Raw genomic sequence first — 27,913 nt, 5'->3', positions numbered from 1 at the left:
CGGGGGGTTTTGAGTGCATCCAAACAGACTCACTGACTTGTCTTCATGATCATGTAGGTGGACTGTTCTACTGTATTGTGTGTGTGTGTGTGTGTGTGTGTGAGACGTCTAACTTCCTGGTTCTGTCCGACTGTGCAAAAGGGGAGTGTGTGAGCACACGTCCAAACATCTGTCCACCAGTGAGTAACCTTGCTTATACAGGATGGCTAAACCCCCCTTCCCCTGAACAGTAGATTTACGGATTAAAGTGTCACCTCAGCATCCCGGTACATTTTATTTATTGCCCTACAGCTGCATGACATTGACACACACTACACCACTGTACATGCCACAATACTGTATTCACCATCCAGTGCATTACTACAGTTTTTAGCATTCCTGTGCTTCAGTGTGTACAAATACAGTAAACTACTGTATCTATGAACCAATTATCCTGTTTCATGATAGCTGGTGTTGACTGCTGATGTCAGAGAGTTTATTATTGTGGTTGCAGTTGTTATGTCTTTGGGTGTAAGACAGTGGTTTCATGTCATTTCTGAGTTGATTTAAAATGTGTAAACGGCTTCAGAGTCGGTAATAAATATGTTCAAATGTATAGTACAACTGGTTAAAAAGATATGTTTAAAAAGATACGAGTTAGACATCTTCTCCAAAAACAATCGTTTCAGTGACAGCAAGAGTGAGTGCTCTTCTCGCAATTAGACAATCTTTGACGTTTTTTCTTCACTCTGTTAAGCACAAGCTAGCAATATATAAGTTCATAAAACGTTGGAGCCTTGGGAAACTTTGGTCTTTGTGATTATCTATGTGTAAAAATCACTTAAAACAGCGATCTCAAATGTTCCTGAATTATTATTTAGTTTAGTTTTTATTAAATTTAGTTTGTGAATTTGATGGTGTAATGTACTGTAGCTGTTAGCTAGCTTGTGTTTTGGCTAGCTACTTGTGTTTAGCATATTTAATGTACATTCATATATAGTATTATCTGTATGTTACAGTTAGCGCATGCATACATGCAGGACATAGAAAGCTTCACTAAAGAAAGAAAAGTAAGCCTTGTGTACAGAGTTTCAAATATAATAATAATAATAATATAATAATTTATTTACCTTATTTGAGTTAAATGAGACACGCTAAAGTACAACAAGCTCCCTTAAAATGATTAAATATGCTACTTGATAAGAAAATAAGAGGATTATAGATAGCTTAATAATGGTGTTATACTGTATGTACTTCTAAATCATTCATTTTTTATACACGTCCTTAAAAATTGTATTATTTGCATTATATCGCCCAAGTATTAGCTATTATTTATTGCTAAGTAATTAAATGTGAGAACTCAATACTGTTTATGAAGTCTTAACAATATGTCAAGAAAGTCATTCATAACCAGTGCAACCGTTAATACGATGTAGTTTTGACTTAGCACATCTCATTAGACTGACTTATGAGTCCATACAGTAGCATGTCATCTGAAAATGACTATTCTAAGTAGATTAACATAAGAGTACAATATTTGCCTACAGTTGAATAACTGTACGACAAAGACAAGTTAAAGCATTTGGTAGGCTAATTTGCATTGCCTACACGTGAAGATCAGAGGCCTGAGTCATGGCTTTGTGCCCTCAGCGTGGATAGAATGGGAGTGTGTGTGTGTGTGTGTGTGTGTGTGTGCACGTTCCTCATGCTTTCATCTCGTCAAGTGTTCATCGGTCCATCCTTCATCAATCACACCACGTGGCAGATCACTCATCGGTTTCAAACGATAACATCTCTCCATCTACAGACGTGCTCTGTCTGTAAAACACACACACACACACACGCACACACACACGCACACACACACGCATGTACGTAAAGCGACGTGGAATGTGATCATAGCCACTTTCAAAGTATTCTTGCTAACACAGCAGGAGGCACCTACACATTATCCCCCCCCCACGCTTCATAACACCCTCATGCGTGTACACATGTACAGTTGCCATGGCGACGGATAGGCAGCCATGCAGAATGAGTGCACGGTCCCTCGGGACATCTCCTTTGTCCATCTTTCCATGGCTCTCCTTTAGTGATGACAAGACGTCTCCTCTCTGTCTGAGCCCCCCCCCCAACCGGGCCGCACTTCATTATGTATAATGTATGTGTTTCTCTTCTCCTCCATTCTCTCGTTCATTCCCCATCCAATGTCTTTCTGCAACATTTGCTCCCAAACACTTTCCCCCCAATTTTGCAAAAGCGGTGTTGCTCAGTGTAAAAATGACACGTGGGACCCGAATCCCAGTCGAGCTGGCTCTGGCTCTTCCCGCAGACTCCAGCATGTTGCAATAAGCCGCAGGTTGCAGCCGTTTGAGTGGCGGCTCCTAATTATGACAGAGAGGCTGTGCTGTAAGATTGCGAAAAAAAAAAAAAAAGCCCTCTGGTTGTGATTTGTACGAAAGATGATGCCTTCATTTCCCATGAGTCACTCTGCATGTTGGGGCTGGACAACACCTACAGAAAAGTAACGTACGCAGTATTACATTTGTCAAGACGAAGAAGAATATAAATACGTGGAAATAAAGGTAAAATGTACTACATACAAGTACTACTCTTTAAAAGAAAAGTTTGAAATGTTTATGTCTTTATGCTTCACTGTGGATATTTCATACTTTGTCAGGTGGTCCTTGAACACACCATAGTTGCTGTGAGACACAAAAGTGAAACTTTGATATAATTTCTACACCGTGTCCCTTTTATACAGCTGAATTGAATTCCCTCTTATTGTAAATGTTGATATGAAATCAGAGGAGAATGTCAACATCAGGTAGTAATTTTTTGTGTATATCAATATAACATTTGATATACACAATATATATAATATTCGCTGCTGGTCCTGGAACGTAAGCCCAGCAGAAAGCAGGGATCGACTGGAATTGCAAAAACTCACACTCTGTGTTGTTGCACAAACAGCAACATTGCAAAGTGTTTCAATTGTTCCCCATGGTCAAATGTTGCACGTTCACAGATGGGAGATTGAAATGAGGGAAAACGTTAAGTCAACATCCTGTTCCTTCAGCCCACCATGATGCTCTTCCACCCAGTGACTGCTCACCCACACAACACATGACCCCTAATAAATAATAGTGCAACTCCACACCTCCCTTTTATTGTGTGGAAGTTTAAGCGTATGTGTGTGTCAGCGATCCAACCAACAACCCCCCCGAAACACACACACACACACACACACACACACACACATCCCGTTCCCTGGCATTCGGAACATTTTGCACGGCTGTTTTTACAAGCCTGGCATTAAGCTGTCTGTCAAACTGGCAAAAAAACAAAAAAATAAAAATAAATACCCCCGGATCACATGCAAAAATTCACACAGTAGCAGGAGACGCTCTCTTTACTGCCTTCTCTTATACACGAGTCTTCTCTTTTTACACATCCATCTTTCCCGCCATCATTCATCTTTCTCTATCTCTCCTTAAATATCCCCTCTGCTCAGATACTCAGTGTTATAAGGTGTGGAACTGCTGACCGGACGGACCCTGATATGTCCACCCTCAGCTTGTCTTACCCCCTTAGACTTGCACTGGTAAATGTAAAATACAGCACCATTGGGATGATATTTGTCTTTATTACAGCAAAACCAATATATGGGCTTGAAATGATCACACTCACATTCATACCTATATGGACAATTTGGAGTGGCTAATTAACCTAGCATGTTTTTGGAATGTGGGAGGAAACCGGAGTACCCGGAGAAAACCCACGCATGCACAGGGAGAACACGCAAACTCCACACAGAGATGGCCGAGGGTGGAATTGAATTCGGGTCTCCTAGCTGTGAGGCCTGTACGCTAACCACTCTAACGCCGTGCAGCCGAGATGCAAGGTTTAGATGTAGCCAAATTAAAATTGCTTGCTTGTAAGCTCAAACAGTCGCTGTAAAAACCGAAGCAGACTGATTTCTATCTGGTGTGTCAGTTACTGGTCTAAGCCAACGGATGTCCCGATAATTATCAGTAACGGCCCGATATCAGCATAAAAATGCAATATTGGTTGATATCGGTATCAGATTTTTTTTCTGATCATTGAAAAATTGATAGTATTTATTGTTATTGCGTTGTAACCACTGTATTGATATTAGAATAGAGTCAACCACCAAGGCTGTTGTTCCACCCAAGTCCTATAGGTGGTGGTAATGTGCATTGCCAAGTGGGTGCCAATGACAAAAAAACACTACAGTTCCGTCTGCTTCACTGCCACACTTGGCTCCCCTAATAGACTAAACTGCAAAAAGTGAACATCAATTATTCAAAACCACACATCTAAAGTGTGTTTTTGAACTAACAAACCACAAGTAAAATCTAACTTCCGCCCCATATGGTTTTGTTGCTATGGAGAGGCCATAAAGAATTAGAATTGAAGCATACGATACTTTGTGTATTTTCCTGTGAAGCTTTAATTTCCAAGGGAATATCGCCTAATTTGTACACGGTATAGTATAAAAGTGTACATTAGCATTACTGGTCTGTGCCTTGAAAACCCCCCGTTCAGTCGCCAGTATGTACTTGTGTGTCAACAGCAGAGACTATTACCTATGGACCAAACACAAAAGACAGGAGACAAAGGCAAAAGCTAAAAGGAAGAAAAGCATCACAGGGGCCTTGATGGAGAGGGAAAACATCGATGGATGGGCGGGAGGGAGTGAGAGCTCCACTGGGGGAGAGGAGGCTTGAGCATGAAGAGGGTAAGACTACGTAAGATTATTTTTGCTGAGGTCAAAGACAATGAGAGAAGGATTGGGTGAGACCAACAAAGGGAAGAGGAGAATTACTCTCTTAGATGTGCTGCACTCACAAAGCCCTTCAGCTTTTGCTTTGACGATGGACATAAAGGCTGGACTTCCATTTGTCATTAATTAGTCGGCCTAATTGACGCCGTCATTGTACATGCATTTGCACGCAGAGTGGGACAAAATGCCACATGAAAAGTAATGGCTCATCTGAGACACAGAGTGAAGTTTGGTGGGAATTTTGCATGTATTCATCCTGAAAACCATTTGCAAAGTCAGTCAGAGGTCACCGACATTGGCCGTTCTTTTCTGGTTAAGCTTAGAAAGTGATGGAGTTGAGGTCAGGGCTCTAAGGTTCAAACTCATCCAAGCAAAATGTGGTTTTGAGTCAACTTTAGAACAGAAATACACAAAGTAAACAGCATTACTGTAACTTTAAAAGAGCTGAATCTAATCTAATAATGACAACAGTCACTCTTATTGCAAATGTTGACCTAAAATTGGAGGAGAACATCAAATGTCTAGGTAGTATTGATAAAAAATTTTATGGGAATCTCCATCACATGCAGATTTGCCATTCGCTCAGTGTTCCAGACCACAAAAATGTTACTATGTAGTAACTATGTAGTACCTAGCAGTGGAAAAAGGGGCATAAGAGGTGAATGAATAGCAGTTTGGGTGAAATGTACCTGGTTTCCACAAAAAAAAAAACACATTTCTGATAATAATGCAGTCTTTGTGATCTAACCGACCTTTAACATAATTGATCGATTAATATATTATTAATATGTAGGCTCATTTGTGCCTCATTAAGCCTCCGCATTCTAGCGATGCCGGATGACCCCATAGGACGACTGCCACTCACGGGAAAGTCATCAACCAATCAGAGGGTGGCATTTGTCACTAAGGGTGCGGGGGGGGCATAATGATAAGTGTAATCCCGGGGATCACCCAGATAGCTCGTTTATTTCATTTAAAAGCCAAATTACAGCACTTGAATGCAGCGGAGGACGTGTGATTGAGTTGACGTGTCGCCGCGTTATTAAGCGAGGACTCTGCGTGCAATTAATGCAGCATCACAGCATTGATCTCACACACACACACACACACACACACACACAGAATGAATGGCATAGACACAACAGAGCACTGCTCATTACTCCTGTGCAAGTCTGGTCTCCATGGTCGAGGAGGTACGATGGGGGCTAAGGGAGAAGCTTCTCACTCTCTCACACACACACACACACACACACACACACACACACACCTTCAGCCACTATAAGGAAGTCTGATGAGGGACACCTCTGATTCACTGCCTTTTATCTCCTGCACAGACACACACACACACACACACACACACACACACACAAGCTTGGGAATATCTTGATTAGGCGGCTTAGGTGGTCCTGGGGAAATACACTCATCTCGTCCCCCACTACCTCCTCCTCTCTCTGGCATGTTGTTATCTCCAGGGTCCAAATGTTTGGAGATATCTTCACATACACACACACACACACACACACACACACACAGAGACACACACACACACCTGATGGCAAACAACCTCGGTTGTCTCCCCTGCATGTCCTTTTCTTCTAACAGGCTCCTGCAGCCTTGACCGGACCCTCGGCCTGTTTACAAAGAGCCTTACCCCCAACATGCTGTTTAGTCAAACGACAGGAAGAGACAAATAGCTGCCTCACTCGCCCTCAAATCCCTTTTCTGGAAAATTGGATTTCTCACCATTTGAGTAAGCACATTTGCATTTTTGTAAAGATAATGAATATTTCCTCCAGTTTTCTTTCTTGCTTTCCTTGTGGATGCTATATTTATTCATGACGCCTATGCGGGATAATTAAATTAATCTCTTTCAGCTCAATCAAAGACATCACTTAGAAACAGTGTAAGACCGTCCTGCTGAGAAAAGTGACAACCTGCCTCATGATGACATACAGCGTGTTTGTCTAATGGCCCCGTGATATATGAGGTTTTTACAAGTCTGCAAAAGGGAGAGGTGATTTAAAATCTTACATATCAAAACCTATGACGTGCTGCTCTTTGTTTCAAGCCATCCGTCCTCCTCAGGTGGGGGGAGGAGACCGTGGCAATAGATTTCCATCAGTGAATGCGGTGAACAAAGGGCCTCCTATAGCACATATTTTTAATCAATTATACTTGTGGTTAAACGTATAAGGCTTATAAAGCAGTCGACACAGCAGAATTCAGCTTCAAAGAAACAACAGAAATGTCATGGCTGCCTGTCGTACGCTGCTGAACACACACATGATGATCCAGGATGTGTCAAAGTAGCTCCTGGTCTGTTAAAATGACGTCTAAATGTGGTTTTCTATTACAGGAGATTGCGGGTTATTTTCCCCACAGTGGCACCTCTGGACCTAAAACATTTGGTTTATGTAAAAAGAATTACACACAAAAATAAAAATCCCAGTGAGTGTACAATGTCGTGCACGTTTTGTCACATTATCAATACACTACTTGAGTCCAAATGTTAGCTGCTTGCTGCTACATGGAAACAAGAACCAGAAGTCCTTGTCCCCCGGCTTTGTTGCCCGTGTTTGACGTCATAAAGTAACAGTTGCTTTTCCTATTGATCATGGCTGCAAAATAACACAAAATAAGGCCAAAGAAAGTGCCAGCGTTTTGATAAAAATGATGAGAAACATGATAGAAATCAAGAAATACAGCAGTCTTTGTCAACAAACAATTCCGATAACGATAATTATTATCCATCCCTACTATTATTCCGTTCCAGAAGGTCGAACTCTAACCAAAACGGATGTTAACCCAAGCACGTTTCCTCAAAGGAAGTAATGTTAATCCAATGAATCAAAATATTTAAGGATCAAAGCAACGTTCTCAGATATCAGGCACAAAATAATCTTTGTATGTTGAAATAAATGAAACCATTCCCATACCGATTTACCGTTCAAACAATGTGGCAGCCATCTTCCTGTTTTTCCATGAGTTATTTCTTGAATTCCATATAGTGTTCCTCCCTTCAATGACCCCAAATTAAGCCAACGAAAGGTTGAACCCCGTGTATACTGCCTATTTACACACACGCATACGACCATCACTGTGTTACGGGAATTAGCTTTGAACCTTGAACCACAATTCTTGGGCCAGTGGAAACAAGATGACTGACACACACACACACACACACAATCTGCACCCTCGTTATCCGTCTCATTCACGTAGACGCCTCTGATCTGGTTGAGTGGGCTCTGTTCCGCACGTAATGACTGCACTATGCTTTTTATTTTTCTAGTCCCCTAATGTTGACTCACGCTAGGTTGCCTTGTCCGTGACTGTATGTGTGTGTGTGTGTGTGTGTGTGTGTGTGTATTGACACGCTAACAAAGTTCTTCTTATATTCACAATAAGTGGTGATGAGGTGTGATCAGTGACTGTAACCAAAAACTATTGCAGACATGTTTAAAAACGAGCCCGAGGAGGAGATGTTCAATTTTTCAACTGACTGGCCGTTGACAGCCTGAGCTGCTTGTGCAAATACACAATCGCCGTGTCACACACATTCGCGCAAAAACACAAACAAAGCCCTGCAGTAAAGTGAGTTACTGATTAAAATGTAGCGTAAAAGACACGCTACCTCATCCTCAATCTGTGTTTATCTCAACAAAGTCATTTCATCACTTTCATTGTAACACGAAAAACCACATCGGGTCAGGTGTATCGTGGATTTGAGGCCTTTATGGTGCCAAGGCATTCCGTAATTGAAAACAGGGCTTCATAATGTGGAAAAATGACAGCCCTGAAAGATTACGTGAAGTCAAACATTAACACAATTAAGTGTGCGAGCACTGGAGGATGTCGCAGCATTATACACCGTCTTAATAGTCCCTCAGCACAAAGACTGGAATCCGTGAGGAAGCCACAAAGCATGACAAACTGTATCACCATGGTGAGATGAGGACAAGCCAGCCAGAAGCAGAGCACTGACTCTCTGAAGCACCAACAATGGCAAAACCATAATCCATCCATCCGTTTTCTGTGCCGCTTACCCTGAGAGGCGGGTTTCACCCTGGACTGGTCGCCAGTCAATCACAGGGCAAAATTTGTACTTTTATCATTTCAGCTTACAAGCAGACTTGAGTTGAGGCGTCTGATTTTGTAGCCATGATGTGGCTACAAAAGACGTCATCTCATCAGGATGGTCCAACCGCCTCCGGGTTGACGGACTGCAGCCATTTCTAACTGTGTTTCATTACTGTATACACACACACACATACACACACACACACACGTTTGGATGCGCTAATTCCATCTGCAGACAAGGAGACACGGCAAATAACATCTATTATGGCCTACCAGCTAATTGGTAAGTAGAGGGGGTAGAGGAAGAGGCTGAGGTGTATTGTTCTCCCCACTGCCTCTTTCACACCGGTAACAGTCCTTCCACACGGAAGCCAATGAAGTGACATATCGCCACGACGGTGTGCCCTTTCACACAGCTATGCAGAACCCCACAGATAGATAATTATCTTACCAGTTAGCAGTGAAGAGAGTGACCGACAGCAGCTCCTGTGTGAATGTTCAATGGATGTGTTGTTAGAAATGTGATTGAAGGGCATTGTGAGTCTCTCCTTAACCACAAACAGAGTAGTATCTTACACTGCTGTCTAGGTGTCAGTAACGTTACATTGAGACAATAGCCACAAGGAAGTACGCTGTCAAAGCAAACATTCATTTATTTTCTACCGATTTTCCTCACGAGGGTCGCGGGGGGGGGGGGGGGGGGGTGCTGGAGCCTATCGCAGCTGTCTTGGGGCGAGAGGCGAGGTACACCCTGGACTGGTGGCCAGCCAATCACAGGGCACATATAGACAAACAACCATTCACACTCACATTCATACCTATGGACAGTTTGGAGTGGCTAATTAACCTAGCATGTTTTTGGAATGTGGGAGGAAACCGGAGTACCCGGAGAAAACCCACGCATGCAAGGGGAGAACATGCAAACTCCACACAGAGATGGCCGAGAGTGGAATCGAACTCGGGTCAATTTAGTAATATTGAAAGTAAAAGCCAAAAGTACTGCAAGTAACTATAATGACTTCTTTAAAGTCATTTGCCAGCACTGATGAAATTGTTAGTAAATAAAGGAAAGGTCATGCATGTGGTCAGCACCAACATGCAAAGATGACATCTCGGCCTCCATCAAACTGGAGGTGACATTTAATAATTTCTCTTCTCCCACACCCTCCCTCCTCCATCACCTGACTCTCCATTAGAATTAAAGATAAATCTTCTCCCGTGCACAAAAGATACACAGAGGGCGAGGCAAGGCGATGATGAATGAGCACCATTCATGCAAAGACAAGATCTTTTCAGGATTCCTGGCCCCGGCTTTTGTTTATTTACTCCCTCCCTGCAACCTCCATTGCACCACATCAGCAGCACAGTTGATGCTGGATGAATGGCCGGAAATGCAGGGGGGGGGGGGGTAAATAACATTGTTAGAATCCTGACGAGAAGAGAGAAAGATTTACAGTAAGGGGGAAGGAAGAAGAGCAGACAAGAAAAAGAGGCATTTATTCTATTTACAATATAATTTATTCACATTTTAATGTGCATTCATATGAATCATTTGAATGTGATAACTTTATTTAATTGTGGGGAAATGCTAAATTCTCATTTATTTATATCATAATTACAATTCTATTTATACTTAAAATGTATTTGTTCAAATAAAGGCCTTACCCCAAATAAATGCCTCTTATTTGCTGCATACAAGGCTGAGTGAGTCCCATGCAATCCAGATTTTTCTAGCGGACTAACGCGGTTTGTATCAGCGTCATTCACAGACGGAAGGGCGGATACCGAGCTCTCAATTTCGCTACGAAGACTCAACAACATGCTTGTTTGTCATCAGCATTTTTTACCCGAGGACTGGACTTGTGCTGGAAGACACGGCCATCTCAAGGAGAGTGGACATTAAAAGTGTTGTCACCGTATCGATTCTGATAGATACGGCACAGAAAAGGGAAAGAAATGTGTAGACATTGTGAATGATGGGCAAAGTTGTTTTTTTTTAAAAGTGCAGTTCCGCTTTAAAAGTGCATATTTTAATAGGTATTTATACAATACCTTTACACAGTGTTTGTTTACACAAGCTAGTGACAACTTCTCATATTTGTTAGTCCATGAAAAAGTTAAGGATGACACAACTGTGAATAAGTCAAAGCACATTCAACAGTGGTGCTTTGTCCTTGTCTGCATACTTGTACACATATATTCTGTATATATATATTTTTTCTATACTTATTCATCTGTATTTATGTTTTTTTAATCATTGCATTTGCAAGCCTGAAGTAGCATCTTTACCTTCTACATCCTGGAATATGTCAAGAGGCCGTGCATTTAATAGATGAAGAGCACAGCTGCCTCGACATTTCAAAGTCGTGCACTATTAATTGAATGCGTTGGCATGGTAACACCAATTGGGGCTAAAACAAAGAACCTAATAACTAAGTGTTGCAGGTCATACGGCGACATATTTGTTGACTCGGGCTGACCTGATTAAGGTCGTAAAGAAGATGCAAACAAGTTGATATCTTAAATATTCCAGCGCACTACAGCAAATGTGTTGAAATCCTACTACTGTATATTCAATAGTAGTACAATTCCTTTTAATAGTCATTATGGTTATGTTCAATGAAACTACTGTTGATAGTACTGTTCACAAATCCTCTCAATTAAAACTGCTCTTTCAACTTGTGCTTCACTTGCTTTTTCAATGTTGTTTTGCAGGCCCGGAGGAGTGGCGGACATTAAGCGTACGTACAGTACTTTTTTTGAAGTACATTTTTCCTCACAGCAGCAGTCCTTTGACAGCAAATCAAATCCAGAACGTTAAAATAGGCCTATAAAAAGCAGCTTCTTGAATTCTTTAAAGCGTACCCACCATTTGGAATAGGGAGACATATTGCTGTTGTGTCACGAGGTCACATGACACATCAGACTGAGTGGACTCTATTTTTCACCTCTGTGAGAAATATGTCTTTGGATCAACCACTTGTTCTTCAACTGGGTCGGACACAGCGGCATGTTGGACTTTGTGATGGTAAAAATGTGAATGGCTACCTTGAAAAGTAGGCTTGTTTGTGTTGAGTGACACTGGGTCACGGTAGGCCTGAAAGCTTGATTAAATTCCCAGTTCATGTTTAACTCGACGCTTGTGTTTAGCCGCAATGCTGAGCTTTGACACGCTACTCTCACACTATGAAAGAAACGGGCACACCTAAGCAATCGCTGTTAATATAGCCTACGGACAATTTCCAACAATAATATACTGTATGAATGCACCGCGGCTTTCTACTATTGTTTGCAATGCATCGCGGACAAAGCGAAACAACATAGCACAGGCCTTCAAAAGTACATTAATGTTCATATTTGTATCTACTTGCCATTGGAGAGAAGCGAGCTGCGAGAAGGTACTGAAGGTACCAGTATTTTTTTATTGTCATTTATGCAGTGGGCCTGTGTACATATTGTATATGGTTTAATATATATATTATATATATATATATTCATTAGCCATTCCATCATGTGATTTTCTGTGAGTTAGTGGTAATATTTTGATGCACACACAGCATATTTTAAGCACTTCAACAAACAAACTCTCCGTGTAAGATTAAACTAACAAATGAGGACGAGCAGTTAGAGATGGTTATGTGAGCAAAAACAGGAACAAAAATGGTAATCACACAAGTTTAGACCCGAGGCATAATCACCAAGATATGTGGGTTTCACATTCACTTATATACACACACACACACGCACATACACATGCACACGCATACACACGTTTGAGGACCTATGGAGCCCGGGGGCCTTGAGGGAGTAATGGTTAGCAACCTGAAAAATGCCCTCGTCACAAAAGACCTCTGACAGTAATAAATGAAATAGTGGAGGCAAAGACATTAATCCATGTTGATGCTTCTTTGTGTGTGCGTGTGTGTGCGTGTGTCCATGTATCCTGTGTATGGATGTGTGTGGAATTCAGATCTGCATGGTAAAAGTCACAACTCTATACATTCATATACATTTTCAAGGTCAGATTCAAGCACTTTTGTCACCACAGTATATACATTCACTATTCTATAGATACGTATATGCTCATCATGGCCATCAATGTCATACACTATAGATTAATGATTTGTTAATATATGTTATAGCATTTTCAGTGATATTTAATAACAAGTCACATTTATGCATGCATGTACTTTCATTTTTTAATGCTAGAATGTCTTATAACAAGACAAGGCCTTATTAACCTCTGCTTTATGATCAAGACCGACTGCAGCAGGTAGTTAATATTCCAATCTTGACAGTACTGGACCATTGGACCAACCCGTAGACCAACCCCAATGGGACATTTTTCAAAACAAGCCAACTATGCATTCAGCTGCTTTGTCCTTTTCAAGCACGTCACACATTTTTACCGTCGCTTTATGGATGCTATCCGTCCATTGAGCGTCATAACTGCTGAGTGATCCTGATGACGCAACGACAAACAAGCAGGAGGTGGGGGGGGGGGGGGAATGACTTCCTTTCTGACACAATCTGCACCGTTAACACTGGTTTTACTGGTAAAACATCAACTAGGTGATATTACACTAAGGTAGTGTGCTGGTTAGAAAGATTAGAACAGTTTACGTAGATATGGAGAAACCCTCCTGTGGTCCAATGAGTCATCCTTTGCTGGGCTCACGTTTGGTATTGAGGAAGAGAAACTTGAACGCTCCTCGTTCAAGTTTGTCTAATTGTTTTTACCGGAACAAATCTTTTTGTGTATGTAAACCTCTCCCTTTGTTATTCTCCTACCTGCTTTTTCTTCCTCTCTCTTTCCCCTAACTGTATATTTGGGTCCGTCTATGGGGAGGTGGGTGATTATTAATCTTGCTCGTAGCTTCAGGCAGCATCTCTCCAGTGTGTGTGTTGGAGGAGAATGTTTTGCTAGCGCTCTGCATAAAAACAGCAAGCAGCGTTTAGGTGTGTGTGTGTGTGTGTGTGTGTGCAAAGTGCATTTTGCCGTGATGGATCACGAGAGACCCCCATTCTTAATGCACACTCACACAAGACAGACCTCCATGAGAAATGAAGGGGAGCCGAGTTGAGGGGGGGGGCAAGCAGGGGAGAGTCCCCGTTCCTCCTGAACTCATTAACCGCTGTCCTCTTCGCCCTCCCTCCTGCACTCCCACAATAACAAGCAGCGGCGTGCATCAATAACGCCGGTGACAGCAGCACGAGGGCGACGGGTCAGGACAAGCGGCCACCAATCTCCCTGGCAACCGTACTATGGCCGCCATCGCCACGACAACAATCACCCTGGACACAAGAGGAGGGGATCCCCCCTATCCCCTCCTGCGGGCCGTCACACAGCGAGGGACGCCGCGCCTGCTGATGCCGGATCAGACAGCCGCTAAATCCGCAGCGCGGACCTGGTGAGGGATGAGGCGAGAAAAAGCTGACGGAAGACGACTGACTGAAGCACTCAAGAGAAGAGGGAGGGAAGCAGGCAGGAATTCTGGAGACCTACACGTACATTCACCCCCTTTTTTTTTTTTAATAAGAGGTTCAGAGTGTCTTGGCGATTTCAATAAACCAAAATGATCTGCATTAAAAGTACCTAAATAATGGATGGATTCATGAATAGATTCATATTAGGCTGCAACAATACGTGTATCTGTATCAAACCGTTCGATACGGGGGTCACAGTTCGGTACGCATTTGTATGTAGTAACCATCCACTTAGCGGTGAGTCAAACTTTTGTTTTTAAACAATGATATTAACGTTCGATTGTGCAGACATCACGAATGATGCCATTCAAAAGCATATCAAGGCAACTGCTAATTTAGCACAGCTACATACGAGGTCGGCCTGACACATTTAATGGCCGGATTGCTAAAACGGTCCTATCCTAGAAGTTGATATTACAGCCGAACATGTTGCTAAAAGACGTAGAGTTAAGACAACCACTTGTTTGGTCATTTTTTCCTATTTTATGGTGCTTTCATGTTAGTTTTTTTATATCCGCCCAAGTGTCAATGTTGTTTTGAATTTGAATTGTTTCATGAACTTATTTGATATCACTAACAAAATGACTTTGGAACGTTTACCATTAGATTTATTTTCCTATTATTATTATGACTGTTTTGGTCTTATAATTAAATGAATGGTGAGAGATGGATGGGTGAAAATAGTTGAATGAATGAATAAGTGACCGCAGGGATGATTGATAAACAAACGCATGCAGATAATGCATGAATAGATGTATGCATACATGGATGGACGGTGAATAGAAAGCACGGGCGGATGGATGAATATGATTGTTGACAGATTCATGTATGGCTGCAGTGTCTATAAAGACCAATTGGATTAAGTTAATGTCACCTAATATAATTAGCTCATTAAAGGTTAGCTGTGCCTGTGTGTGTATGCCAGGTATACATTATGTCATAGAAACATTTCATGGCAGTCAGGTTTTTAAGTGAGGCGGAGGAAGAAGACGGTTTTAGGTTAAGGTGTAGGCTGCTGGTGGCTAAAGTAAGGTTATGAATAGAGCAGGGACATGAATGGAAGACTAATGTGTGTGCGAGCGAGAGAAAGAGAGCGAGACGAGCGATACAATGAAACAATGGCGTAGCAAACGAAGAAAGCGGCATAACGGGACAAGCTCCGTACTGAGACACGTCGTCTCCGTGTTAAATATCAAGCAGTAATGCTGGTTTTCGTACTTTGTCGACGTTAAAGAGTCTCGCTGTGACATGGTGGACATGTTTCCTGATAAATGTGAAGCCACCACGGCGGCGGAGACGAGTGAGCGAGAAAAGGATAGTTCCTTTCCTAGAGGATGGAAAACAAGATGGGGAGGGGCGGTGTGTGTTGAGAGAGAGCCAATCATATGGTGAGATGGGTTTGGAGTTTGGGGTCGTAGCCAATGAGCGCTACAACAAGGGGTCCCCACCCACGTGGGATCTGATTTTCCAACGGACAATATCAGGTTTTGGACCAATCGCGGCTGAGCATGGTGTTAATCCTGGCGCTGGTTGGCTCGCTGTTTGTCACAGTCTCCCTCACTCATCACGTTTAGCCCGTTGATATTAACTCTTTCCTGCCACCCAGGAAGGAACTGACCATAAAACACAAGGCCGCACTGTAACAGCCAAATGTGAATTAATGAATGATCCAGAGGCGCTTTGTTTTTTTTTATCCGGACTATTTCAAAGGCTCGTTTTGTGCAGATTTAAAAATAAGGTGAGAGTACATACAAGCCACACTGTATCCACTGGTGATCAAATTAGCATGCAAGAGGAGTGACATTATAAACATATAAGAAATGCTTGCCAGTGAAGAATAAGCCACATTCAGGTGTATTTATATATGTATATATATATTAATGGGTCAAACATGATCCGGGTATAACCCACTCGTCCTTGTTTTAATTGTGCTGATGTTTTAGCTGTGATAGTTTCAGCAGCAAAGAAAATATGATGCATTAAAAAAAGCCATTTAAAAAAAGGTTCTTCTCTCTCGGGGCTGTGCAGTCACACAGGCACCAACAGTAACGAAATAAGCATCAATCTTCTTTCTGTTTTTTTTCTTTTTTTAACTATTATAATACAAGGCGAACACCGCCTCTTAGTGGTGGCTCCGAGAATGACACCTGCTTTTTAACGCTGCAATTAATTGGTTTGCATTGTCTTGGATACATTCATACAGCTAGTTTGGAGTACAATGATTCTTTAGATTTATCTTTTCTAAGCTTCCACACAAGGTTCAAAGAGGCTTTAAAGGAGGGGAGCATACTGAAAAACCCAAAGACACAAGGGCCTCCTTAATTCGATTAAAAAAAAAAAATCTGACTGCACCTCAGTTTGTTGACAAAGTGTATTATGAGTTTGAACTTTTTCTCCTTCAATTAAAAAGATGTACACCTATTTCCAATTTTATTCCCATAATTTAGATTTTATTCTTATAGTATCATATTTCACCGCCCAACAAATGGTCGCCGGGGCCGCACTTTGGACACCGCTGTAAAACTGTATGAGTTTGGTGTGGAAACCCCCATCCAACACCTTTGGGGTGAAGGAGAACAGAGATTCAGTCTCTTGGGTCCAACATCGGTGACCTTTGTCCTCCCAAAACAGAACGAAGCACATTTGTCCTTTCAAAACTGAAGGCTAGAGCAAAGAATAGGGGGGGGGGCAGTGTGTGTGTGTGTGTGTGTGTAAGAAGCGCCTGTAGTATGACGGGACGCTGTGGGGTGCAAGCCAGCGTCCCACAGTCCCAAGTAATGACAGAATAGAAGTTAATAGGGGAGAAAAAAGCTGTAGGCTGTTAACTCTGAAACGGTCATTTTGAATCCCCCCCCCTCCCATCTCTCATCCCTTCTTCCTGTGCAATTTCATGCCATCATTCCACAGTTCACCTTTCCTCCTGTCCCGTCACTTCTTTCTGCCTATTCCTGCTCATCTCTCCACCCTCTCTTCCCGCTCTCCGCCCTCCCCCAGCTCGGCATCTCCTTGGAGGAGGTGTAATGATAGCTATTTGAGTGTCATCAGAGGGCCGACGTAATGGCCTCTAAAGCACCATCGCACGGTTGCCACGGTAAACCTGGCACGGCCGCCCCACACAATAAAAGGGAGTGAAGAGATAGAAAAAAAACAAAAAACATCTGGTTGGCTATCGACAGGCGTCGTCGGCGTGCTGACAACAGCGGGCTCGCCGGCACATCAGCAGACGATGACGCGGCCCCCGGGGGCCCACAGGGCCTGAACTAATGGTGCATGAGATAGAACACATATGAGGAGGAATTACACCGGAAGTGATAATAGCAATAGTAATGAAAATAACGGTGCTGACGACAATAACACTATATGACTTTTTTTGATTTGTGAGCAGTGTTTTCGACACCTCACACACACACACACACACACACACACACACACACACACACCAGCTACTCTAGGTGCATTTCACTGTGAATGTGCACATTTTGAGAATTCAATGCATACAAAAGTGTGTTTCTTCTTCGTTTCTGTTGCCATGCAGATAATACTTTTGCATTTGTCATCTTGGAAACAAGCGGACTCTTACTGGATTTCAGCGTAGGCCGTAAAAAATTCATTCATTCAATCATTTTCTAATGCTTATCCTCAAGAGGGTCGCGGGCATGCTGGAGCCTATCCCAGCTGTCTTCAGGCGAGAGGCTGTGTACACCCTGGACTGGTGGCCAGCCAATCACAGGGCACATATAGACAAACAACCATTCACACTCACATTCATACCTATGGACAATTTTGAGTAACCAATTAACCTAGCATGTTTTTGGAATGTGGGAGAAAACCGGAGTACCCGGAGAACATCCACGCAAACTCCACACAGAGATGGCCAAGTGTGAAATTGAACTCGGGTCTCCTAGCTGTGTGGCCTGCGCGCTAACCACCATTTGGTGGCTGCGTGCACTGTGTTCGATGGCTTGGACCTTTATGGACCTGCCCAATTTGTGATGGGCAGGCCAGGTGATTTTACCAGGCCTTAGGGGGAAGCATGTTATAAGGAAAAAATAACATATTCCAGTGTAATGTAAACCGAGCACAGTGTTGGTTCTATAGCACCCCCAAAGTAGGGTACAACAATTGCCATAGGGGGGTATGTGAATAAAATAAAAAAACAATTAGCACCTAATACTTCAAATTACGAGTGCGCCTGAACACCTCACAGTGAGAGGAGAAGATTCCAGTCAGATAATGGACACTTCAGACACAAGTTGCCGCTGCATTCAGGGACACTTGTAAATCACAGCAAACACACTCACACGTGCCTATGAAGCCAAAAGTAGGGAATATTTACAAAAGCAACTACGTACTTGTTGCTCATACAACAAACAATAAGACAATGTTACAAAATGTTCTACCTCTAACAGACATCAATGTTAAACAAACCTATAGGTGCGGATTCTGGAAGATCTAGAAACTTTTCTGTGCAGGTTATTGTGTGTAGCTGCTCTATAGGAGTCCACAACTCAATACAAAGGGTCAAAAAATGAGCACAATAGGGAAAGTATGATGAAAAAAAGACAATATATTGCGATCAACTGCGTTACACTTTTCTGCACTTTGTGTGTATACTAGCGGCCCCGCCTCTGCATTTTGCACTACAAGGAGTCCTACTTATGGTGTGCATAATGTGAGTGTTGTGAGCCATGTACAGTACACTGTGTGTTGTAGTAAAGCCAGGTGGGGCAGTACTGCTAGATTAGCCAGGTTGAGATGATTGGGTTAAGGATTAGACAGATTCAGGAATAGACACGTCTGTTTACCCGGCAGAGACGTCTTACAATCGGCTGATTGGCGAGGCTGATTACTCAGACGCACGCACTCCTACACGCACAAAAGTCTGCCTCTCTCCGCTCCTATTAGAGCTGACCCAGAGAGCGTGCAATCAGAGAAGGTGTGTAACTAAAGCCTCAGTGTTGGCAGGTAAGAGGAGCTCCACTATCCTGTAGGCACGGGGGGGTGCTCTGGTTACATTCGGTCTGTGTGTGTGTGTGTGTGTGTGTGTGTGTGTGCATTGTTTCAAAGAGCAGAGTTGAGAAAAAAAAGGAGAGAGAAAGGCAAGATCACACACCCATGCCAGCATGGAGAAAGGTAGAAAAGGTGAAAGGGAGGCTTAACATGACAAAGACCAGCATGCTTTTGTTGCCATAGGTTGCGATGGACGCCTTATGTTCAGGGGAAGGAACGAGGATGTTCTTCTTCGCTGATCAAACCTTGGGACTTCGAGGAGACGCGACGACAAGTTATTAGGACGCAAAGAAACCGCAAGGTCAGGAAATGATCAGGATGAGAGGCCAATACTGGGAAGTCCCTTCTCGGGATACCTTGCGATTGAGACCTCAGGAGTGAAGAATAAGTGGACCGAGGAGGAGATCGAGGCTGGACGGGGGGAGGTCAGCCTGAAGAAGAGGAGATAAGCAGTTGGGAGCAAAATTAGTCTACACACTAAAGAGAGACGGACGACGAGCTCAATACTGAGGAGAGATCAAGGTTGCTGTTCCTATTCCTAACCTGATTAGACCAGTGGAGGCTGGGAGGGAGGAGCAGCAAGGAGCGCTGCGAGGAGAAAAGACGGCAGGAATTACAACGGGTCAGTTGGTGGAAGAAGCCTCTTAAATCTGGGCTAGCTACAGAAACTGCTAGGGAGGAAGCCACAAAACCACAGTAAGTAAATTAGGACGGCGTGGCTGGAAAACTGTGGAATGAAGCCACGGGTGGGGGGGGGGGAGAATTTTGCGGTCTCTGGAGTGCTTTACGCGCTGTACCTTAATGAATTGATTTCCTGTCTGAGAAACATTTGCGTTTCATCACTCCCCATGACATCTCCTCCATTCTTTTTGGTGCTCCTGTTGATTTAGCAAAGTGCTCCAAAGAAAAGAATATGTCTAAATTAACTGCTAATTCTCCCGCAGCAGCGTGAGTCGTTGGTAATTTGGTCAATTCTAGGAAATCCTTGTCAGTGCCGCAATTAACTGTACCAACTGTACCATTAATACATAAAAGGCACTTTATTCCTTCCCCCCCACTATGGACTATGGACACTATTATTTTGCAGAAGACACACAAATCGGAATAAGCAGCGTTTAATGCTGACTGTGGCTTTCCTCATGCTGTCTGTGTTTGCACCAAAAACCTGAACTAGAATGCAGAACCAACAAACCAGAGACCTTGGACCTCACAAATCCGATATCTAGTAGAAGAAGAGTGGACGCAGTTCCAGACAAACTCCAGATAACATTCCAGTGTCACTCCCCAATGACCGGGTGTCCTGATACTTTTGAGAACAATCCCGCATCTGTCATTTGACAGGCACTTTAGAACTTAGCTGGATCACCACAAAATTCGGTAAATACTTCAGGGGGACAGAGAGACAAGGAATTTTAGCTAAATTGGTTGAAAAATATGGCCGCCATGTTTCTTTTGATCATTTTTTAAATATGCTGTAGTGTGCTGTACGCCTGCCAAAGCGTTTTGATGACGCCACAAATGTCATATACAGTCTCTATACACTTTTGTCTTTTTTCTGTCAAGGTCAAGATGCCCTCTAATGGAACTCTTTCACCTTTAAAGCTTCAGTTTGGAATGATCAATCATGAAGGTCGCTACCTCACTGCTGAGACTTTTGGCTTCAAGGTACAACACGCTGATTATTACGGACAAACTTGTGGGTTTGTATAAAACTACACAAGTCTTTGTGTCTCAGGTCAATGCATCAGCTCCAAGCATGAAGAAGAAGCAGATGTGGACTCTAGAGCAAGACCCCCAGGACACCCAGGTGGTCTACCTGCGCAGCCACCTGAGACGCTACCTTGCATCTGACAAGGACGGCAAAGTCACCTGCGATGCAGACGGCCGAAACTCTGATTGCCGTTTCCTTATCGTGGCGCAGTCGGACGGTCGCTGGGCCCTGCAATCCGAGCGGCACCTCCGTTTCTTTGGCGGCTCCAGGGACTACCTGTCCTGCTTCGCTCAAGTCATCACCGATGCCGAGCTGTGGGTGGTGCATCTGGCTCTGCACCCGCAAGCCAACCTGCTGTCAGTGGCCCGCAAGCGCTACGCTCATCTCTCCATGGAGGACGGCGAGATCGCAGTGGATGTGAATATTCCTTGGGGGGTGGCTGCGCTACTGACCCTCGTCTACTTGAACGGGAAGTACTGCCTTAAGACCTGCGACAGCCGCTTCCTCAGCAATGATGGGAAGCTTGTGAAGGACATCAGCAGGTCCACGGCGTACATATTGGAGCTCATGTGTGGTAAGCTAGCTTTTAAAGACTGTGAGGGAAAGTACTTGTCTCCCATGGGCCCTACAGGCACCTTGAGGTCAGGACGATGCTCCAAGCCCGGGAAGGATGAACTGTTTGACCTGGAGGAGAGCCACCCACAGGTGGTTCTGATGGCAGCCAATGGGAAATATGTTTCCATGAGGCAAGGTAGGAAAATACCTTGATTGTGTGCAAAAATGCTTTCCCCCTTAATATGTAGTAATTTGTTCAATTATTGCATATTTTTTCATAAATATACTTGGCTACGAGAGGAATGATATTCAGTTTTACAGCAGCGGAATGACTGCACAGTATTGTTTTCTTAGCCTTTTACGACATAATCAATCATAAATGTCCTTTGCTCTCCCGGTCCTTACTTTGCTGGATAATACCGTTAACACTCTTTGCCCCCCCCCCCGGGCTTGCCGAAACAGCTGCTTGTAACATATACCGCGCGCAGCAGAATTGTGTTGATATTGCATTATGTATTTATGCTATGGTCTTTGGTCGCAGGGCAGTTGAAGTGGGTTATTTGATCAGCACGCGGACATGGCAGCGCACCGCAATGCTGATGGATTACAGCTGCTCCGCATGGGCTTCAAAGTTCACCCTTGTCCAGAAACATGGCTGCATTTCTTTGATCCAAGCAAAAAGAAGAAGAAGAAGAAGAAGAAAAAAAAAAAAAAAAAGCATAAGATTGCAATTGTCAGGGTCGTTTTACATGGAAGTAGAAGTGCGCTACAAGTGGTTGCTAAGTGCTCCGTCGCTGATGGTTGAAAGGCGTGTGCTGGTCTGATTGGGAATGGATTAGCATACCGTCAGCATGCTTGGCCATTGGCTACAGATTCTTGTCTGCGGCGTCGTGTTACTCCATCCAGGCTTGCTGAAACACAATCTGGCCCTGCTCATTGTTCCTAGTTAGCAGTGGGAGCCGCACACAGAAACCAAATGACTGGGAGCATGTTAAACTGATTGGTTGAAGGGACGGACTCAAACCACCCCGAGAGCACGGAGCAGCTCACTGCACATTAAGTGTGCGTTTCCATACTTGCATCACGGCTACGCCACATTTTCCTCTCTTCTTTCTGGCGCTTGTTGTGAGCTTTATCTCTCAGCATCACACTCGCACCCCCGCACACACTGACATAGCGTCCCACTGTGGCGAGCGGGGAGGTGTAGCGTGCTGAATTATTGATAGTGTCGTTCCCCTGTTCCTGGAAGGTAAAGAGTCTGCTTTCAGAAACATAAGCTTCCCCCTCGCCAAAAAGCTTCTTCCCCTCTTGAGTCACCTAATCTAACCTAACCCACTGACCACTGCCTCCATTGCAACGCTGCAGAAAATCAGGAAAGGTCGTCAACAATTTATGTATCACACAAGCTCTAACTGAAGAAATATAAATGGAAGAAATCACCAAAATTCATCACAATATTCTCATCAACAAATTAGAATGGTGTGCCACAGGGGTCAATCCAAGAACCAAAGCTGTTTAACCCATCAGTACTGTAAACAACATCTGTAAAGCCACAAAAGACCTACAGTTACTATGACAGTAAACTCTTGTTTATTGCGGTTAATTGTTTCCAGACCCGGCCGCGATAAGTGAATTTCCGTGAAGTACGATTCAATATTAATAAATAATATGGGATTTTCGGTTTAGGTCAAAAATGTACGCATAAAAAGCAGATGTATTTGTTATCAACAGTGAAATATACTTCTAGCATGACAATATTTACAAGTCGAATATGGCTTATTTGTTCACAACCTGCCCTTTTTTACACACAATTTAACAATTAATTGGCGAGTTAGCCGGGTGTGGCAGCTTGGTGTACCGCCCTGCCATTTATCTCTGGCCTCCACACGACATGATGATGAAAGGAGCTGGAGGTGAAATGGAAAGTGGAGAAGGGAGTAGACATGTATTCACAACCTCACTTTGTGCTCCCTTGCTGTGGCTAATGGAGTAAATGCATCCAGAGGGCTGGCATTTATTAAGGTAGAGCCTCTGATTATTATTATTATTATTATTTCTGCTCTTTTTTTTTTTTTTTTTTTTTTTTTTTTTTAATGGCAGCTGCATGAATTGACCTCTTAAAACTCAACAACAAAGCAAATGCGAGCATTGCTGTTCTTTTTCTTAGTCCAAACATCAACATTTTGGACTTTTTCAGTTTCTGGTCCGTTCTAGCGCATCTCAGTGTTTTCTCTACTATGCGGTTCTTAAAATAAAGAAAGGAGAGGATGCAAAGTTTCCGGACCCAAATGCACGCAGTCCCGAAAAGAAAAACAAAAATGAAAGCAGTGACATAAAAAGCAACTGAAAATGCAGCCAGATTGGGAGAAAGACGAAAAAAAGGGAAGCAGTGGGATAGTGGCATCAGCTAGCCATTAATAATAGATGCCAGATGCAATCCACGGCTGATGGATTAGTTGGGCCTGCTCCACTTTCAGACTGCAGGTAGGACAAGTCCAGAAAGTGGAGCCGGTTCTGGGGTAACATCATGCAAAGATCTTTTCTAGGTATGTGTAAGGAATGATGGTACTTACATGCGTTAAGCCCCATCGTGGCTGTGATGACAAGACCTTCTTCTGCATGCTTGAGCGAGCCTTGAGATGGTCATCAGCAGCGGTACCGATATCCTCAGATTGGTTCCTTAGATTTCAGCGTATCCAATCTCTTTCTCCGTTCTTCTCAGTTTCCTCCGCTGTCCCATCAACGGGATAGTAGCTGTGATGTCCAGCTGTGCCCTGACGGGAGGATCATTTCTGGGTTGAATTAGTGTGAAATGGACACGTGGAATAGGTAGAGAAAGCATGACATTGACTCAGGATGGAAGCGACTGTATATATGAGAGTACCCCCGGGCATGGCTGAGCAGGAGAGGGGCCGCTACGTCTGCTTCAAACACACTTAATATCAATGATGAGTCACGCTCGTGTGAGACCACCCGATGCTTACTTTATCACGAGTTAATACGATGTGCAGATGCGAGTGTCCAGGTAGCCCGGTGACCATGACATCTTTTTCACGTGGTGGCGTCACGCTTTCTCTTTCGCTGTTAGATATGCCATTGAAAAATCAACAAATATAATCTGCTGAAATAACATCAAGGAGGGGGAAGGGGTAGTATATGCGTGTGCATTGGATTATTCTATACATGCATGCATCTTAGCACACCTAAACTGGACACATACATCCTTTTTCTTGGGTTGCACCAAATAATATAGTAAATAATCACTTTGAAGACAAACTACATGCACATTTTGAACTGTAGCATTATGCACAGTACTTAAAATTTTAAACAACAAACATTTTTTTTGTTTCTATTAAACAACAACAACTCTATCCTGAATACATGTAATTAATATAACATTTCAGGCTGCAGGAAAAAGGCACTCTACATGTCACTCTACATATTAATGTAAAAGCACTTTCATTTTTGCAGCATGTTCTGGCTACATTTGATCATTGCCAGCTCCGGGCTTAAGTGGCGTTGGCAATTATCTGCACATCCTGCTAAAGTGTGGACCCATAAATCCTGCCGTCTTCCTGTTTTTTTGCTTTATTCTTTTATTGAGGGGATTGTGGGGTAGCACTCGAAAGCTGATTATATCCCAACCCAGCTGTGAAAGAGGGCAGACATGCAGGCCCTGGAGGTGGGGGGGGTTGAAGGTGGGGGAGTCGGAGGGGGTCAGGGGTGAAGAGGAGGAGATTATTAGAGAAGGATGACCAGAGAGAAGAGAGCGATAAGAAGGCCGTTGTTAAGGGATTAAGAAAAATTCATTGGGGATATTCTGTTATGCATCTAATTTAGGGCTTATAGGCCTCTGCAATCTGTCTACGGGTCATGTGACAAGGTTTTCCATTCTGCAACACCAAATATTAGCCATCAAAATATGAAAAAAACATCCTGTTTGCAAAATTGAAGTGGTTCTTCCATGGCCTCTGCTCTCATTCTTCACAAATTTTGACCAAAGAATTGTTGAATTGGATCTCATTACATGCAATGCAGCGACTTGCTGGACAGTGCAAAAAGTGTCAATGAGGATGGGCACTTCCTGTTCTAGGAGTGAGCCTCTCTGCCAACCAGGAAGACGAAACGGACATGGAGATATTTCAGATGGAAATCGACAAGGAGAGCAGCAAGTGCACATTTCGCACCAGCCAGGGGAACTACTGGAGTCTGGTGGCCCACGGAGGCATCCAGACTACAGCCACGGAAGTGTGAGTGATGCTCTCATTCCTACTGGGCCAGGCTGGTCATTATCTTAAATGTCAGCCTCGAAGGTCTTAATACAGCCGTGCCCTTCCATTTAAAGCATTTGCCATTTTTATTCTGTTTGCATGATGTTTTATTAGTTTATTAGAAAAAGGCTGATCTTTTGCATTTTATGCCCAAATGCAGTTCAGCAAACACAATGTTTGCTATGGAGTGGATCGGTCACAAGGTGGCGATAAAGGCCAACAATGGGAAATACATCTGCACCAAGAAGAATGGACATTTATTAGCTGTCAGTGACTCCATAGGTGAGATACTTTGTCACTTCCTTTGCCTCTGCTTGGGATTTATTTCTCTTGATAAAGACGCTGTCATCTTTTGTCAGGCGAGGACGAACAGCTCAGTGTGAAACTTATCAACCGGCCCATGTTGATCCTGAGAGGGGAGAATGGTTTCATCTGCCACCACAAGAACTCCAACACTTTGGATGCCAGCAGATCTGTTTATGACATTTTCAGTCTGCAATTCAGCAATGGCGCCTATCATATTAAAGGTCAGCGCATGACACACACCCTCTCAGACAGGGTGGATACTGTATAAAGCTTCATTTTTAAGGACACACACACTATATGGACCAGAATCAAGCACCTAAACATGTAGTCACCGCTGCAAAGTACTAGCCACCGTACTTGTTTAAAAAAAAAATGCTATAATTGATTTAATTTAGTCAAATGCCTGCCAATCATTTCAATTAAATGCTTGTACTCATTTTCATTGCTTTGTATTGAGTTGTGGACTCCTATAGAGCAGCTTCACACAATAACCCGCAGAGAAAGCTTTCTAGATCTTCCGGATTCTGCACCTCTTTCTACAGTGTTTCCATGGACTTCCTGTTTCCAAACCAAACAGTCTGTTTAATTTACTCCACCCTTAGCCCCCCTCTAGGTACCTAGTACTTTCTCTAGGTACAATTGGTCACACGCCCAAAGGTACTCCCAAGGACTTTCAGACACGTAGCTCCGGTTTTACTGAGTGCATGCAATCGGCAACCCATATAAAGAAGTCCAGATCGCATTGAAGTCAGTAGAACTCGGTGTTAGAAAAAAAAACTGTAAAACCGAAGGTGCAAAGCCATTCAAAAGTTCTTTCAGAGCTCACTTGCAAATGTGCAAACCTCATATCTGAAACAATGGAATCGTTTAACACGAAAATACAACAGTCTAACTACATTTAATAGGTCAGAAAAGTGGAAAAAAGCACAATAGGTTCCCTTTAATAAAAGCTACTTTGTTTATAGTCCACTGCGTCGCGCTATGATGATGTCACACTGTCGCTAATACACAAGCCAGAACCATATTTGCTTGATTTTAGTTAAGTGAAGGCAAATATTTCTACTTCACTTTCCATGCTATTCTATGTTTCTAACTTTTCGAGCACACACTCTCCTTCCACGGCTGCTTAGAGTGGAAGAAGTTGTATGTATCGCCAACTAGCTCCATATTAACACCAATGTACCTATTATGACCCCTTTTACAAGCTAATGGTTTGTGTCCATATACCGACGTCAGTGTCATGTCTACTCTGTAATTCGGTGCTCTTACCTCACAGGCGTGACTGGTCGCTTCTGGTACGTCAACAGTGCTGGCCTGGTGTGTTCAGACGGTGAAGTCCCAGAAGATTTTAGTCTGGAGCTCCTGGAGCGAGGCCGTCTCGCCATCCGTGGCAAGAACGGCCAGTATCTGCGTGGAGACCAGGGAGGCACGCTTAAAGCAGATGGACTCAATCTGAGCAGCTCGGCTTTGTGGGAGTATTAATGCAGCAACAACAACAACAAAATATTACATACCTGCGGCCTTGCTGTTGTCAAAGAGACGTTTTCCATTCATAATGTGAACTTTGAAGGACTTTTTTTTACTGCAATTTGATAGAGTTGTCTGATTTCGGTTAGGGATTTGAATGTCTCCTTGCCTTTCTTCCTTTCGGAAATAAAGTGGTGCTTTAGTAAATGACTTGTCACTCACGGTTGTGTCATTTAAGACGTAGTC

At 43.2% G+C, this 27,913-nt stretch overlaps 1 protein-coding gene and 1 long non-coding RNA gene across 12 annotated transcripts in view; one reads left to right on the top strand and one right to left on the bottom strand.

Moving 5' to 3' along the window:
* The window catches only part of LOC144898118 (uncharacterized), a 58,868-nt gene extending 31,072 nt beyond the window's left edge, over window positions 1-27,796 (bottom strand). For all 10 annotated transcript variants that reach the window (XR_013627012.1, XR_013627014.1, XR_013627017.1 and 7 more), the window contains exons 1-3: window positions 27,715-27,796; window positions 27,470-27,607; window positions 24,197-24,397 (exon numbers count right to left, since the gene is read on the bottom strand). This is a non-coding gene — a long non-coding RNA (uncharacterized LOC144898118). The remainder of the gene's footprint in view (window positions 1-24,196; window positions 24,398-27,469; window positions 27,608-27,714) is intronic.
* Window positions 19,322-27,790, top strand: fscn2b (fascin actin-bundling protein 2b, retinal). 2 transcript variants are annotated; one of them, XM_078789048.1, is made up of 7 exons: window positions 19,322-20,053; window positions 20,960-21,022; window positions 21,093-21,819; window positions 25,717-25,873; window positions 26,055-26,176; window positions 26,254-26,421; window positions 27,477-27,790. In XM_078789048.1, the coding sequence occupies exons 2-7, from the start codon at window positions 20,972-20,974 to the stop codon at window positions 27,680-27,682; spliced, it is 1,431 nt and encodes a 476-aa protein (XP_078645174.1). In that variant the 5' UTR covers window positions 19,322-20,053; window positions 20,960-20,971; the 3' UTR covers window positions 27,683-27,790. The 2 variants fall into 2 exon arrangements, with proteins under 2 accessions (XP_078645174.1, XP_078645173.1); XM_078789047.1 differs by lacking the exon at window positions 19,322-20,053 and having other exon boundaries at window positions 20,840-21,022.
* Window positions 27,797-27,913: the final 117 nt, after the last annotated feature.

Source organism: Doryrhamphus excisus, linkage group LG2 (assembly GCF_037039965.1).
Source record: "Doryrhamphus excisus strain RoL-2023G ecotype Guam linkage group LG2, RoL_Dexc_Guam_v1.1, whole genome shotgun sequence".
NCBI classification, from domain to species: domain Eukaryota; kingdom Metazoa; phylum Chordata; class Actinopteri; order Syngnathiformes; family Syngnathidae; genus Doryrhamphus; species Doryrhamphus excisus.
This window is presented reverse-complemented; position numbering and strand designations above follow the sequence as displayed.

What these genes read in the sequence shown, in the direction of transcription:
- fscn2b (XM_078789047.1), top strand. Translation starts at nt 20,864, where the DNA reads ATGACGCCACAAATGTCATATACAGTCTCTATACACTTTTGTCTTTTT. An exon ending in CAGACTACAGCCACGGAAGT is followed by an intron (nt 25,874 to 26,054) that starts GTGAGTGATGCT and finishes GCCCAAATGCAG; the next exon opens with TTCAGCAAACACAATGTTTG. An exon ending in TGGCGCCTATCATATTAAAG is followed by an intron (nt 26,422 to 27,476) that starts GTCAGCGCATGA and finishes CTTACCTCACAG; the next exon opens with GCGTGACTGGTCGCTTCTGG.